Source organism: Sus scrofa, chromosome 13, assembly GCF_054392235.1.
Source record: "Sus scrofa isolate SSC_HxYL_T2T_F1_AM1 chromosome 13, Sscrofa_HxYL_maternal_Yorkshire_Landrace_v2.0, whole genome shotgun sequence".
Lineage (NCBI taxonomy): Eukaryota > Metazoa > Chordata > Mammalia > Artiodactyla > Suidae > Sus > Sus scrofa.
The window spans coordinates 83,663,066-83,679,116 of record NC_139395.1 but is presented as its reverse complement, the minus strand read 5'-3'; the positions used below and the strand labels follow the sequence as shown (position 1 = coordinate 83,679,116).

Sequence of the window (16,051 nt, the reverse complement as noted above, 5' to 3'; positions counted from 1 at the left end):
CCTCTTTGCCATTTTCTTTAGAGCCAGGTATCTTTTTATTTCGTCAAGATACAGCCCTGTTAAACCAAAATAAATAAATAAATAAATTCTTTAAAAAACCTGTTCCCTTACCATTCCCATATTGCCATTTCGATTAGATTACATTTTAAGAGCACGCAAACGTAATGTTCCTCTCAGATCAAATTAGAAACAGGTGCACTTTTGCATAAGGAAATTAAGTTGCAGACAATATGAAGATTTGCTAAAATGCAGACACTGATGAAAATAAGTAGCCCTTTTATTTGTAATTATTGAGGCAATCTGTTCACAAAGTGTACATGTTAATGGTCTGACAGATCTGTGGACTCCAGCAGGCTGCCATGAACAACTCAGAGTCGTTTTGAAAGTAACAGATTTTTTTTTCTTAGAAAATATATGTACATTCTCTTCTCCATCTCCTGGTGCTATTTACAAGGCACGAAATGCCATAAATAGGAATTCTGTGGTTACACAAGGCCCCTCCCTAAAATACAAACGTGATCTGGGCAGAAGACACATTCTGACAGTTTAACTCTTCCTTCAATAGCCCAGCTGACTGCAAGGCAGCCGGGAGGGAGCAGTGGTCCTGAGGGTGCTGGTCAGGGGCTGGAGTCGTCGATGCGCCTCCGGCAGTAGGGGCAGCAGGTGTGCTGAAGCACCAGCAGCTCGTAGTCCTCCGAGTGGAACATCTGGAGAGACAGCCAGGACCCTAGGCTGCAGCTCTGGGCGCCCGTCAGCCCCGAGCCTGCAGGGACCACTGCCCTTCCAAGGGTAGGTGACTTGGCTGCGAGACAGGGCTACAAACACCATATCCAGGCCACCTTTGTCTGAGGACTAGAAGGGAGGGGGAAAGGTCTGGGGCCCCTTTTTTGCTAAATGAAGTTTATTTAGCACAAATAATGCACAAAAGGTGCACTGCATTCGCCCAGCCCTCCTGGATCCAGGGCAGGAACAGAGAGCAGGGGGTCAGGGCAAGTCCACTCCAGAGCCCCCAGAACACATGTGAGAAGAGGGAGGGGGCAGGGATGGCCGAGACTCTTTCCCCAGATCAGGGCCTTGGCCTTGGCCGTTGACAGATCACATCTGCTACTCCCAGGTGCCCGGCCTCCCCAAGGGGACATCTGGGAAATGGAAAAGCAGAGAGGTGCTGCAGGTAGCGGGCAAGGTACCTGGAAGCATGAAGGACACATGGTGATGGAGGCGTCAGGGAGGAGTGAGCGGAAGTACTGCCATTGCAGGGGTGGTGGCCAGCGCTTGATGAGGACGTCCCGCCGGCTCATGGAACGCAGCACGGAGCGGTTCACTACCACAGGCACGAACTCTGAGCCACCTTGCTATGGGGCAGAGGGTAGAGGGGTGCTGGTGCCCTCACTCAGCCACACTTGTGGGTCATGACCCAGAGATGACCCCAGACTTTCCCCTCCAGGTCCCTCAAGAGAACCTGCCAGGCCTGCTCTGGTGACGAGGTCCAGCACTCCCCCCACCACCACCCCCTGCCGTGCCCGACAGGGAACAAGGTTCTCACGCTAAGTGTGAGGGAGGGGGACCTGACACCACTCCTGACAGCAGCCCAGCACTCAAGGAGGCGGCCTCACCTCGAAGCTCAGCTTTGCTGTGAAAGGGTCATCATCTCCCATGGGGTCCACGGTCTCGTCCAGCCTCAAAGTCTGGGAATCTGGAGGCATCTGGTCAAGGATGGAGCTTGAGGCTAGGGAAAGGCGCCACCCCCACCCACAGCTGAACTCACAGGTGCTCCCTCCAGGCCTCATGTGAAGCTCCCCCTTATGGTCCTGGGCAGCAAGGTCTGTGGAGCAGTTTTCAGACTGGGATGGCAGCCAGGAGGGCTAGGGAGGAGACAGCCTTGGTCACACAGGGACTGGGACCGACCCAGGGCACAGGTAGGAGACGAGGAGAGAGGGGCTCTGACAGGCCTTCCATGGCCCCACACATTCTGCCGGCAAGAAGCGCTGGGTGAGCAGAGACCTTTGTGGGGGCAGAAATGACAGGCCCAGCCAGAAACCACGGTCAGCAAACTGGGTAGCTTCTGCAGAAGCACTCAGCAGCTGCCGGGTGGTCTGCAGGCACTTGAGGGATGGCCTCACCAATCAGGTTTCCTGGAGAGGGGGTGGGAGCTTGTGCAGATCTTGAGGCCAGCCAGACTGGGCTGAAGCTGCTCTGGGAGCCACCAGGACCACCAGGCTGGGTGGGGCTCCAATAAAGAAGGCCTCCAGAGGAAGGGAGGCTGCTGGTGCCAAGTTGGGTGCAGGATGGAGCCCCACAAGGCAGCCACAACCCAGCCTAAGCATCTGATGCGTGTGTGCAAAAGGCTGGCCGACACATCTGTCTCCCTTCTGTAAAACAGCCCCTGGGTTTTCCTCCTCAAAAGGTTTTCCAGTGTGTCCATTTCAGGCACTGACATCACCTGAAAGCTAATAGAAACACAGGCTCCCCACCCACCCAGAACTGCTGACCCAGCGGCCGTGTGCTAACAAAGCCCTTCTCCCCTGCTCAGCTGGGACTGTGAACTCAGTTTCAGCCACAAGGACACCTGAGGGTGGCACTCAGCCCAGGCTGTTCCAGTGAGGGCAACCCCAGGGTTTGTGCTGATGGGCAAGGAGGAGCTGCAGGGCTGATGTGATGCACGGTTGGGCGCTGCTGGTGGGGGCGGGGCGGGTGCTGACTAAAAATGTAGCTATCCAGGGACAGCAGGACCCAAAGGCCAGAAGACCGGCTGCTGTTAGCGCAGAGTGAATATCTGGAAGAGGTGAGCCTTTCAGGTGTCAGGCTTCTCTACACCCTTTTGTTTGCTCGGTCTGTCCAAGCTGTGCTTCTGTCTGTGTATGAAAAAATGACCTGACCAGAAGAGCTGGGCCACAGATACACGCATCATGTGCTGCACTGGTCCCACATCAGCCCCTCATGACTAGGAGCACAGACAGTGCCTTCTAGGAGCCGGGGTTAGGTGGAAGGCCCTCCACATGTCTCTTCTAGCCTGTGGACACGCACTGTCCCCTCTGGGACCTTGCACCCTGGCCAGCTCTCTGCCCATTTCTGGCCCCGTACCTGCCACCACATAGACCTCTCTATCATGCAGAGTGGCCTGCCCTTCCCTTGCCACCTGGCCCAGCCAACCCCAAGGCCCACCCCCCACCTCCTACTCTGCACATAGCCAGTGCTCAGCTGATGCACACAAGGTGCAGCCGGCACCCAGGATACCATTGCTCCTGATCTCTTGCCACTTGTTCTCACGCTTGTGTCTCGGTGCCTCCAGGTCGATGAGGGAGACAGCTTCCTCATCAGTGATGCCCTCCTCCAGGTAGAATTCCACCAGGTGCAGCACCTCTGCAGGGCACACAAAGGGAGGGGCTGGGGGCTCTCACCAGGCAGTGCGGGAGGGGGCACAAGAGCTACAGAGTGGCTCCCCCACCCAGCGCAGGCTTCTCTGGGAGCAAGCAGACATAGCGGGTCCACCTCTTGTGCTCAGTGCGTCTAGGGAAGTGGGCGTGTGCACTCGGGTGTGTGTAAAAGGCTGGTAATGGGGCCTTCAGCCCTCCTCCAGCCCCCTGGTAGCTGGATAGATGCCCATCTGAGGGAAGAGTAGAGGCCTCTGCCAGCTACTGGGCAAGGGCTGGGACCCAAGTGCCATGGCAGCCTCCCAGAACGAGTGCCAAGCAGCTCACGGGCCTCTGAGAGCTGGTGCTTCAGGTCTGGGCAGGCTGAGCGAAGGTGTGTCACTGTCCCCCACTTCCAAATGAGGACACAGGTGGCCCAGCCGGGCACTGGCTGCCCCATCCACATGCGGCACTCACCGTAGGAGGAGGCAGAGAAGACAAAGGGCTGGCGGCAATTGATGCAGACGTTGCCCAGGTTGTTTAGCAGTGGGTTGTTGGTGGAGCAGCGGTAGCACAAGGGCACCAGCTCCTACAAAACATGAGCACGACTGCCCAAGGGCCCAAGGCACAGGCACGTCACCTGCCCCTGGGCTGCCAGGCCCAGAGGAAAGGCCACCCGGGGTGGGGGGCACTGGCTGGGGCTCTGCAATACGGCAAAGCAGGAGCAGGGCCTACAGAGATGACGAGGCCTCGACCCCCGGGCTCACTGCCCTGACACCTCCTTCCCAGGCAGGGCTCGGCAGCTGACAATAACACAGCCACCTTGCTGGCCCAACACCATGCTCCAGGAGCTGTGCTAAGCATGTTACCCATGCTGGCTCATTTATCCCCATAGCCACCTGTGGGAAAGTGGTTATGGGCCTTCTCATTTGATAGGAGGGGAGGCCGAGGCTCAGAAAGATGGAGACACAGCTAGGAAATGGTCAAGCTGGGATGTGAACCCAAATCTGTCTGATGCCAAGTCTCTGCTCTGAGCTGGAAGGAGGGGCCAGGGAAAGAGACAGTGGCTGGCTGGGTTGGAGGAGGAGGGAGTGGAGTACAGATGGGGTATTAGAATGAGGGGCAGATTTACTGGTGAGTGATAACCTAGTTTCAGATGGGGGTAGGCCAGGGCAGGGGGTCCTAGGAAGAGGTGAGGGCAGGGCCACCTGGGGGTGGGGAGCAGTGTGAGCTGGGCCAAATAGACCTGGCGCCTCAGGAAGGCAGAAAGCAAGGGAGGCAGGGCTGTGGGGCTCAGGGGCCGGGGGCTGTAGTGCAGAGCAGAGGAGGCAGAGAGGGACGGGTGGGAAGGGATGACAAGCCAGGACTTAGGGAGGGGGGCCCAGGGCCCCAAGAGCATGGCAGCTGCCAGTCAAACAAAGCCAGGCCAGGCAAGGTGTCTGGAGAAGCTTCTGGATTGAGGGGGAGAGCTCTCACCTCGCTGTCATGGAAGGGCTTGGAGCGGATGGTTAGGCTGCCCAGCTCGATGGACTTCTGGAACCTGGTGGGGATCTGCAGGCCTTGCAGCTTGTCGTAGGCATGCCGGGCCAGTTTGTAGGCACCCAGGGCCTTGCTTTGTTTGGCCAGAGTGAAGAGCGTGTTCCTGCCAATGACAGGTTAAGGACAGCAAAGACCACTCCAGGCCCAAGAGCCACCTCTGGAGTGAGCCCTATGCTGGAATACAGCCTGTGCTGGTGCCAGGACAGCACAGGAAGGAGCTGGAGGCCTGCTTTGCTCATTTGTAGAATAGAAGTGTATTTCTCGGATATCAAGGCCCAGAGGTTTTTCCAGAGATAAAGACAGTGTAGTTTGCATTAATATTTTAACCTTGCTGAGGCTCTCTGGGCCTGCCAATGGCTCATTTTGTACCCTGACCAGCAAAAATGGCTCTCCCCACCTCGTTGAGCCTGCCAGCCAGGCTCTCAGATGCCTGGCAGTGTCCCCTGCTCCAACTCCACCAGGTGGGGCCTGGTCCCAGCCTACCTGGAGGCCTGTTCCCGAGCAGAACAGTCCTCTCTGCCTGTACTTGGCCAAGGCCATGGCGAGCTCTGAGCAGCCTCCCCTGCTCTGAGGCCCTCCTCTGAGCTCCTCAGTCCGAGGCTGACAAAACCTCTGCTCCATCTCAGGCCACCTCAAATGTGTACAGCTGCAGTCTGGTAGCGACCCTCTCCACTTCTGACAAGCCTTGGCTAACGAGGCCCCAGTCCCAAACCTCCTCTTCTCTCCTTCGCCTATGTGCCTGCTCCCCAGAGTCCCAGCGTGGTCCCTCCAAACCCAGCAGTCAATGTGGAGGGGAGTTTCCTTGTCTGGGTCACCACCGTGACTCCTCAGGATCAGGGACTGGATCAGGAACCATTTCCACGTCCCGAGGGGACAGTGAGGGTGAAGCTCAGGGCGAGGGTCTGGCCAAACCACTGACTAGAACAAAACTTGCTGCAAAGACTGGGTACAGATGCCGAGGCCCCCTTGACTGGAAGGAGCTTCCCCTGAAATGTAACTGACGGCCTGAAACCATTTAGAAAAGCCAGCTCACAGTGATTAACACCTCTGAGCCCTCTCCTGGGGCTGTCCTACTCACAGAAGAAGGCACGGCTGGGACTGGGGAGGGACCAAGACAACAGTGAGGTTTACAAGAGGACAGGGGATAATTATGACTTTAATCACTTTCAGGACTTGCAGGATTTGGAATTATTTCCTGGTAGTTTCTGGCAGCAGGGGCCCCAGGCCCCTCCCCTGTTCACGGCCCTTCTGTGGCCCTCCCTGGCCAGAGAAGGGGAGGCCAGCTCCCAGGGAGGCCTCCAGGCCATGGCCTCTCCAGCCCAGCTCCCTCGTAGGGGTCTCCAGCATCTTCCTCCACCACTGAACTTCCCTCCGGCTCTTCCCATACACTGGGTCCCTGGAACATGGCCTCTGGGGACCTCAGCCTACTGGATGGATGTTACCTCCTGCAGGCAGGCTTCCCTGACCGGGACCCCAGCCTTAGCTGCATTCCAGCCTCGGACACAGCACGTGTCCCAGTGAGCCAGGCCCTGACACTTCTCTCCCACATCAAACGGCAGTCTTGTTGGTTACCGTTTGGCCCAGCACCTGGGACTCCGGTACTCCATCCACCTGGGCCCAACAAGTACTCCATGACCCCTGCAGGGACACACCTCAGATGTCAAGCCCCAAGGCCTGGCACGTCCTATGCTTCATTCCCACCCTCATCTGAGGGCCTGGACCACGTGTTGGCCAGGGACCCGTTGTGGGGCCCAGCCTAGAGAGTCTGGAAAGTGATCCCCACCCTGGTACTGGCCCCTTGGCCCTCCCTGGCTGAGCCTGTCCCCCAACAAACAGCAGCAGCAGGACAAGCCCCTCCCTCCCCGAGGGCTGCTGGGGAGCGGGGATGCGCCTGCCAGGAAAGTGCTCTGGAAGACCTGCTCAGGGCCATTACAGAGGGTGGGGTGAGAGAAAGGATACACTTTAGAGATGCCCAGGGGGGTGTCCTTGGTCAGGCTGTGCAGCAGGAACCTGGAGATGTTGAAGAGCGTTTCGGGAAGGTGGAAACTGAAAGGCTCCTCCTGCCGCAAGAAAAACAAAACCAGGACTGAACTTCTCCACTGAGCCACTGGGCATATGGAAGGCAGAGGCTAAGAGCTCTGAGCTACTTCAACGGACAACAGACCCACCCATGAGCACCTGGACAACAGACCCACCCATGAGCACCTACTGTGTGCTGGGCGCCTACAACCACTGTCCCGTGTGGCCCCAGCACAAGCCCATGGGCAGCATCTCCATCCTCACTGTACTGACTCAATGCCAAGGCTACATAATCTGGCGGAAAGAAGTAGAGCTGGGATTCAAACCCAGGTCTGAGTCCAGAGCCCAAGAATGTCTTTCTCTCTCCGCTCACTGCCTATGGGGCTGGTAATGATTCCATTCCTGAGTCAAGTTGTCTCCAATTAGCTCTGAAAGAGGAGACCTTTATGCAATTTAAGACACAGCCTCGCTATAAGCAGTTAACCCTTTGCAGCATGAGATTCCACGCCTCCTCTGAGCTCTCCAACAGCAGCCTGACTATGCAACGGCCTACAGATACGCAAGGCTGTGGGGTACCCCAGCTGTATCCCTCTGCCCCCAGAGCCTGGCATGGGCCCAAAAAGACAGATGCTCAACACACACTAGTTAAAAGAACAGGTCTTCTGCGCCTAGAAGCTGCCATAAGCTCAAAAGAGTAGAGCATAAGGAATTTTCTATTAGAAGGGGACCATAAAAGGTTAAGAATACCCGGCTTTGAAGGAATCTGGCACATTATGTGCAAACTGAGACTGCTTGAGACGACAAGATGAAAGCAGGCCAGCACCCCTCCCCAAGGAACTTAATGGTAATAAACTGATGCTTCCTGAAGGGTTTTGCTAGGCCATGCTCATCACTGAGCCACCACGACTTGGGCCCTAATTGGTCTCAATTTGTGAGGACTCACTTTACACTATTTCTTTGGTTCAGAGCCCACCATTCTCTCTTTAGTTCTCACTTAAATTTCTATAGCCTCTGCTAGTTCCAAGAACTCAAGAAAATCTGCAACTGCACCCTCTTCTGGGTGAAAGCCAGGGAGAAGCCTGCCTCTGGGTATACTGCACTAGGTGTGGAAGCTAAGCAATGTCCCAGGAAGAAGGGGGCTCCAAAGGGTTCGCACCTCCCCTCTGGGAAAGAAGCCATACCTCCGAAAGGTCTGATGCTTCCCTTTCCAGCCTGATCTGCATCAGAGCTGCTCTGCTGGGCCTGGTGCTAAACTCTACAATGCCAGCCACCTCCAGGCCCTGCACATGCTGTGACTGCTGCCGAGGATGCCATTTCTCCTCCTACCTCTTGGTTTGGGGGCCGCCTCTTCCAGGAAGGCTTCCAGCCCTCTAAACATCTGCTTTGAAAGACCTGTACTGCAAGTGCCTGTTACTAGACTATGAGTGCCTCAGGGGCAGGGGCGGTGTCTCGTTCAGGACTGTGCCCAAGGCCTCGGCACAGGGCCTGTCACACAGCGGGCATTTGCTGAATGAAGGAATGACCTGATGAAGAAGCCTCAGCTGGGGTGAAGAGCCAGGGCCCCCAGCTGCAGTGAAACTGCCACAGCTCCCAGCTGCTTTAGGTCCTGGGGCAGAGCTCAGTGGCTCTAGAGAGGAGCCCCCCCATCTCCAGTCCCTCTCCCCCAGGTTACGAGGACAATGAAGAGCAGGGAGAGATGGTTCCTGAGTGGCTCAGGCACTTTCAGACTCAACTGGCCCCTGACTTCAAGCCTAGGTTGACTTTGAGGTCTTTAATTTGGGTGGCTTCTTTCCAGACTTTTCTGGAGGCAGAGAATGTCCCGAGATCTCAGCACAGATGAGGGGGAGGAGGTACGCAGGGTGGAAGGGAAGGCTTCAAGAAGGGCAAAGCATCAGCTGGGGGAGCAAGCTGATGGAAAAGTGGTTTGAAGCCACTGCAAGGGGCAGTGGGCTAGCTAACACTTGTCTAAGGTCACTCTTCCAGGTGCTTCCCAATATTCATTCATTTAACCCTCACAACAACCCCATCAAGCAGGTACTGTTATTACCTCCACCTGACAGAATAGGAAGCTAATGCCCACAGCAAGGTAAATGACTTGCCTAAGGTCACATGGCAGAGCTGGGGTGAAGCCAGTGCTTGCCTTCTCTAAGTTGGGGGTGGGGGTGCGCTAGGAGCACAGGCTCAAAGCCAGCCTGTCTGGGTTCAAGTCCTGGATCTCCTACTTGCTAACTGTGGGATTTCTCTGACCAGCACCTCAGTTTCTTCATCTATAAAATGGTGATGACAGTACTTATCTCAGGTGGAAACGTTGATATAACAGGGACCTCAGCACACTCTCTGGTATGTAGTAAGTGCTCAGTAAAGGCTGGCTACTGATTTTACCCTCTGGCTTATCAGCACAGAGAAAGCCCAAACTGTTGAGTGATTGAGGATACACAAAATAAGGAAGCCGATGACAACCTGTCACCTGTTTCCCATGGTCAGGAGGCAGATTTAACACAACTTAGTCTAAAAGATCAGGAAGTAACTGAAAAGAAGTATTTGGCTCTCTGGAGTCAATCTTCTTCATAGAAAAGGAAACTGAGGGCCAGAGAAGGGGAGTAAATTGCTCAGGGTCACACAGCAAGTCAGTGGCAGGGCCAGAAAGGGACCTTGGGCTTTGGGTTAGAGCTGGACTTTCACCATCTAGAAGACAGGGCCTCATGGATATCCAACCCTGATCATTTAGAGACACAGCCCTGTGTCTGGCTAATCCAGAGTCAGCCTGAACCATCCAAACCTTAAGAAAGCAAGAAAGGCCTATGTGACTCTGGGGCATGCTAATTCAGAAGCCCACATGCCACATGCCAAAGCAGCAGCCAATCAAGGAAAATAAAGTTCCAAACTACCTCCCAGGAGACCATGGTCTCTCAGCAAGTCACCATGCCCAGTGGGTTTACTGTCCATCCCCAGGTCTGCTGCTCTGGAAGTCATGCCCGGCACCCCCCACCCAGTGCTGTCTCCTGGCCGCCTTACCGTGTACCGATGAATGGCGTGGTAGCCGTGGTACAGCTCAGCCAAGTGCTGAAAGTGGTGGAACTTGCCAAGCATCACGTCCTTCTGGGAAAAGTCTTTGGCGCACACAGGAGGAGCACAAACAGGCGGGAAAGGAGGGTCAGGTTGCTAATTCTCCCCTGACATCAGGCCTGAGCCAGGGAGACGGGAAAAGCGCTCTGTGCGGGAGGTGGGTTGTCCCAAGGCAGCTGGGCTGAGCATGCAGCTAGGACTGCTCTCAAGGTCATTCCCCAGTGAGGGCCAGCTGCAGCAGGAGGGTGACCACTAGCCCCTGACATACCAGAGCCACCTTGCAGTGATGGTGGACAGATATGTACTTCATTCACACTCACCCCTGCTTCTTCCCCCTGTGCTTTCTTAGCAAATCACATATCATTGGCCAGAACACAAAAACACCACCTTACGCCAGGGCTCCACAGTTTTCCAACTATGACCATGCTTCTGGAAGGCTCATAGCAGCCTAATGAGTGGAGCAGGGCGGGATCACCCCCACGTTACAGGTTGGGGTGTAGAGGGGAGAGATGAGGTGTGTTACGAGTCACCCAGCTGCCTCCAATCCAGCGTTCTCCCCCCTCCTGCTTGCTGGCTTTGGTTCCACCGCGCCCAGAACTCCCTCAGTACATCCTGAAAGTCTTGTCAAAGAAAGCAACATCGAAGCTATCTTCCTGCCTGGGACAGTGAGGATCTGGATCATGTTATTGTAAAGTGATCTCTTTTTCATCTTTTCATTTAATTAAATTTGTTTTAAACCAGTAATCAGCCAGGTCCAGTTATGGGCTCCCAGGTAGCAGGGGAGAGATATGTTCTGAATTAACAACATAGGGCAAGACCTCCCAACCGTAACCCCAGGACGGTCCTCATACCAGCCTTAAGCTTATGGGCAAACTGGAAAAAGATGACACAACAGATTATGCTGCGGCAAGACAGGGTTATGGACAATACACCCAATAAACAAGCCCAGGGCTTTAATTAAAACGTCCCAGCTCTTCCGATGTTTATCTTGGTGCCAGAGCAGGGCCGGGGAAAACAAGCACTGGCTGATGTTTACTTACCTTGAGCTATATCGAGGCACTGCATGGACAGCATCCAGTAATAATAGGCAGCGTCATTAAATCTGCTCTCTACCACAGCATTGTGCGTGAGCTGCTCCAGCACCCGGACTGCTTCCCCCTGCCGCCCGGCCTTGTGGAACGCTGGAGGGGCACACAAACACACCCCACAAGGGGAATCGGATGGAAGCCGAGGGGCTCGCCAGGGGCTGCTGTGGAATGAGGGCATCTCATGGCTGAGATGTGCCTCTTGGGCCAAGAGCTATAAATAAATGAGGCTACATCCTGAAAAAGTACAGGGAGATACATGCCTTTGGGGCTGGGGAAAGGCATGGGAGAGGGAATGCTGAGGGGCCAAACACCAGGGCAAGGTCTGAGGACAGAATGGCTGCTCACTGCCACCGAGGTTTTGCCCCCACCCACCCCGTTCCAGGACAAAGCCTTGTGAATCTCCAGGTAACACTAATGGGCTTGGTGGTTTACAGAGTGCTACTATTCCTGATTCTCTCCCTCACTGGATCCTTACAAGAGAACTACAGAGACTTTTAAAGGAGCTCACAGGGTGGAGGAAGAGTGGCACCCAAGGTTACAGCCCTGAGCCTGACTTCAAGTCCTTGGTTGGTCTTCAACTGGGTGCTTTTTGATGACAACCTTGGAAAACCCAGCCCAATTCTAGCAGCCAAACATTTGTGAAAACAAGCAAAAAAACCCCCAAAAACAAAAAAATAAAACCCTCAATCGTTCTTATATCCACTTAACAGAGATTTCCTAAGTCTCTTTTCTGTGGCCAGACCCTTGGGATGTTGGAGGCGGCCAAGAAAGTGCTTCTGGCTGTGACACTCGCCCACACATGGGCACTGGGATGACCCAAATCCTCCATTCTAAGGAAGGAAAAGGTCTGGCCTTGTTCCATCCTCATCTCCAATCTCTTGTCTGAGTACCAAGTTACTATGGCGATGGATTCTTGGAAGGGCAGATATAGGCAGATGGATAGGTTGATGTGTTTTGCCCACACATGCACACACTTCAGCAACTGGGAGCTCTGGGAATGCTGAAGCGGTGAGAACACACTGTCTTTCAATGGGGCTCTTGGCTGAGGAGCTCCAACAGGGAGACACTCTGAAATGTGTCTGGAGGTAGCAACTATGCCCATAGAGAAGTGCAAAAGGGACGCTAGGGAACAGGACACACCCAGCTTCAATGAGGACACTTCTGAGAGAGGCAGCAAAACCTAGTTGGAAGAATCAGGCTCCCCAGGCAGACAGATCCTGGTCCAATTCTGGCTCTGCCCCTCTCTGGCTTTGGGACTACACAGGGCACGGTTAGCCTCCACATCTTTGCAGGGCTGCAGGCGAGATGCAAGGTACCTGCTTAAGCGCCCAGCCAGTGTTCCACACGGAGAAAGCCATCACACTCTGAACTTACCATCACCAGGGGAAGCTCTATACTTCCTTCTGCTGCTGGTGCGCAGCCCATTTTGCCAGTGGACAAGCTAAGGAGCAGAGGATACCCCGTTTACCTGAGCCAGAAACAGAACCCAAGTTCTCTTCTGGGTGAGAAGAACCACCCAGGCCAGTCACTGTGTGAGAGTTCTCTCACTCTGTCCTCACCCACCTGCCTCCAATTTCCTCTCTGCTACCTACCTCCTTGTTGTGGGACTTCACACAAATCCCTTTACCTCTTCTACCTCAGAGTTCTCAACCACAAAATCGTACCACCATCACAGGACTGCTGTGAGGACTAGACGGGAAGGGCACTGCTCAGAGCGGAGAAGGCCCTGCCCAAAGCCTAGGCTCACGCAGGTGGACCGGTGTGTCCCACTCCATAGCCTGCATTCTTCCCATGGTTCCACAGTCCTCATCACCAGGCACATCATACCCGCAGGATGAAGTCATCTATCTTGGGCCCACGATGGAAGGGCCTGGCAGCCTTCCTGATCTGCATGTCTTGGCAGTGCCTTCTCCTACCCCTTCTGCAAGGTGCCAGCCTCTGGGGCCTACCTTTCTGGGCTTCCTCAAAACGGTCGTTCTCTGCCAGCCACTGAGCATAGGGCACATAGATGTCATCCTTAAATTCAGGATACTTCTCCCCCAAAGCAAAGGCCTAAAGGAGGAGCAAAGACATTCTAAATAAAGCAGCCCCCACAGACCCCAGGAAAACACGGCACTCGGCTGAATCCATCAGGGATGTCATATTTTGCCAGCCTGATAATTCAGAGGGGGAGCATGCCTCCCCCCCAAACCCCCAGAAACGCAAAAACAAATCAGCTCTTTGAAAACAAAAGGCAATTAACAGCAATATGCAAGCGACTGGATTCAATAACAACACAGTCTGTTTCTGGACCACAGAAGCGGCAGAGAATCGGAAACACTTTATTTTGAGGGTATGCGTGGGCTCCTGTAGCGCTGCAAACAGATTTCTTTTAATTGCAGGCGACACCTAAGGAAACAGAATTGACATTATCATCATCACAGCTTATTAGCTGTCAAAGACGACTGTGGGCGTGGTGCTGTGTGGAACCTGGTGACTGCTTTATCTAAGCCCCAGAACCACCTGTCAGGCCAGGAGAACCGGAAATGAGTCACGGGGGATGGTACATGGCAGTGGGGAGAAGTTTGCCCGATGCACAGCCAGGATTGAGTTGTTCTCAGATGCTCTAATTTATGCTGCTGGAGAAGTCTCCTGGTAAGTGTATTTGAGAAGCCATTACTGCTTCTGTCTCCAGCCCCAGCTTTTCTCATCAGTGACCTTGTCACCTCACCAAATGGAGCCACTCAGAGAGGAGACAAAAGTCAGACAGCTCATCCTAGAAAAGGCCTTGCAAGGGCTCTATAACCAGACCACAGTGGTGGGGAGGGGTGGGTGAGGACTGTGGGCACAGCTAACCCCTCGTGAATGGATTTCTATCTGGGGCACAGGTAGCCAGTGAGCTGGAGGGTGGGAGTCACGCCACAGAGGCGCAGCACATCAGCTGCTGTGCCAGCCTCATTGCAGCTGTCTCTCCCACTGGCCTGTCTTCCGACCAGCCCTCAAGACAGAGGAGTTGAGAGGCAGTGGCAAGGGGGAGGAGGAGGAGCTGGCCCCTGAAATGGCTTTGGCAGCCTGCACCTGGAAAGTACAGGTGGCATTTTCTGCCACAATGCCACCCAGCAGGCTTTAAATGTCACACAGGTGTGCCTCCTTGTCAGTGATGCGTCAAGCCCATGGTGCTGGTCAGAAGCAGCTCAGATCAGCAGAAGGCAGTGGGGGCTGCCGTGTTAATCCTCCCATCCCCAGTGTTTATCACACGGTGGGCACAGAGCCACCAGGCCAGCAGGATTTTCTGAATGAATGAATGAATCAGCAAACGATATGGAAAGGCCCTCCAGGACATTTGGCTCAGAGAATTCAAGGGTGAGTCTCCTAACTGCCAGGCCAATGTTCACATCCACAATGAGCACAGCCGCTCTCCCCCATACTTCCCAGGTCCCCTGTCGCCCGGGGTTCAGGCAGTGACCCTATGCTCACCTCATCCCAGCGCTGGGTCTCCACATGCAGCTGAACCAAGGACTTCAGGTCCCCTATCTTTAGGTAGGTCTCAGCAGCATAGCCAGGGTTGTCCAGCTTCTTGAAGTAGTGAGCGCACATCAGCAGGGGCTCCCGCTCCGCCTTGTCCAGCTTCCGGGCAATGTCGATGAGCCTGCAGTGGCGAGAACGTGGGAGGAGATGAGCTCCTAGAAGGGGTGCAGGGGACATCTGGGTCTTCCTAAGAGCAGGCTAGGTGTCGATTTCTGCTGGTGGCCCCAGGGCATGGCACAGTGCCATGGCTCTTGATGCTCGATAGGAGGTTTTGAGTGAACACATAATCCAGAAATGCTGCCTGTGAAGGATACCATCTCCTGCTCTCATGCCTTTCACAGGAATCACGAACCTATCCAGCAAGATCTGGGGCTAGAAATAAACATCTGCCGATCAGCTAAAGGCCTTAAGCTGAGCACCATGAGTCTTCACCTGTGTGATCTCACTGACCCTTCACCACTTTTAGGAGTGGAGCTAGCATTCCCAGTTTACAGAAGAGAAAACCAAGGCTAGAGTGAGAGGGTAGTGGCCCACCCAAGACTGTGTGGCCAGCAAGTAGCACACAGCCCTTTCCACCACCATTTCAGGAATTCTTATAGGAAAGCACAGGCAGAGGTGTATAAAGCCTTCAGTGACAGCACCTCCACAGGAAGAGGCATGTGCGGGTTCTGCTCTGAGCTCTGGAGGAAAGGTGCTGACCATGGGTGAGGGGCCATAGGGACCACGGGTTCACCTCTTCTCCCCAGTGGGCACCAGCTCCTCCACAGCTCATGGGGACATGGGGGCTGGATGGAAAGTGCTTATTTCCTCTGGTCAGACCAGGCTGGAGCAAAACCAGCTCTCCCAGGGGAAGGGGGTTCTACCCAGCTTGCTCTTTGTGAGAAAAGAAGGGGAAGCAGCTGTAACAGATCCCCGTCTCAGAGACAGGCAGGCTCAGGGAGGCCTGTCAATCTGTACTTAGAATAATAATGGTGGCTAAAAATAACACTTTTTGGCAGAGAAAGGACACATTTTTAGGGAAAGGTGGCACAGGAACCCTTAGAACCCCCCCAGCCCCACCCATTAAACCACATGTCTCTGGAGGAAAGGCACCTTTTCCATCCAGACCTGGAAAAAGGATAGAACATGCTTAAAGTCTCTTTTCTGAACTAGTTAAGTGTCCCCAGGGTAACCAGATACATATCAGCTACAAATGGAAGTGATGTGAAAAACTAGAGGGTTGAACAGGGGCCCTAAATCTGCCTGGCTTTCTCCCATAGCACCCCTTCCACAAAAGCAATAATTTGCAAGGGCAAAATCTGCACCTTTATCTTCAAGAAACGTTATTTTTGGACAAGAGACAGATGGGGTAGTAGGTCCCTTTGTGAGGGGTCACACCAAGCACAAGATGGGGTTCAGGGCGATGTAGTCCTCAACTAGCCCCCTCCCTCCTGAATCCTGAGCTGTAACCACCTGGGGACAACAGTGTGGTTTCCACAACAA

The 16,051-nt window shown here is 54.4% G+C and overlaps 1 protein-coding gene across 15 annotated transcripts in view; it reads right to left on the bottom strand.

The window, feature by feature from the left end:
- Nucleotides 1-259: 259 nt before the first annotated feature.
- IFT122 (intraflagellar transport 122) overlaps nucleotides 260-16,051 on the bottom strand; it is a 73,369-nt gene continuing 57,577 nt past the window's right edge. For 7 of the 15 annotated variants that reach the window (XR_014823823.1, XR_014823826.1, XM_084989485.1 and 4 more), the window contains 11 exons: nucleotides 14,519-14,690; nucleotides 13,012-13,114; nucleotides 11,015-11,155; nucleotides 9,924-10,018; nucleotides 6,849-6,949; nucleotides 4,827-4,992; nucleotides 3,828-3,939; nucleotides 3,235-3,360; nucleotides 1,614-1,693; nucleotides 1,188-1,352; nucleotides 260-707 (listed from right to left, as the gene is read on the bottom strand). Coding sequence is in view for 5 of the 15 variants with exons in the window: in XM_084989485.1 (XP_084845611.1) it covers nucleotides 618-707; nucleotides 1,188-1,352; nucleotides 1,614-1,693; nucleotides 3,235-3,360; nucleotides 3,828-3,939; nucleotides 4,827-4,992; nucleotides 6,849-6,949; nucleotides 9,924-10,018; nucleotides 11,015-11,155; nucleotides 13,012-13,114; nucleotides 14,519-14,690 (1,351 nt within the window). In the remaining 10 variants the exon portion in view is untranslated. Of the gene's footprint in view, nucleotides 708-1,187; nucleotides 1,353-1,613; nucleotides 1,694-3,234; nucleotides 3,361-3,827; nucleotides 3,940-4,826; nucleotides 4,993-6,848; nucleotides 6,950-9,923; nucleotides 10,019-11,014; nucleotides 11,156-13,011; nucleotides 13,451-14,518; nucleotides 14,691-16,051 lie in introns of those variants that run through there. The other 8 variants (XR_014823822.1, XR_014823818.1, XR_014823824.1 and 5 more) reach the window with 3 other exon arrangements.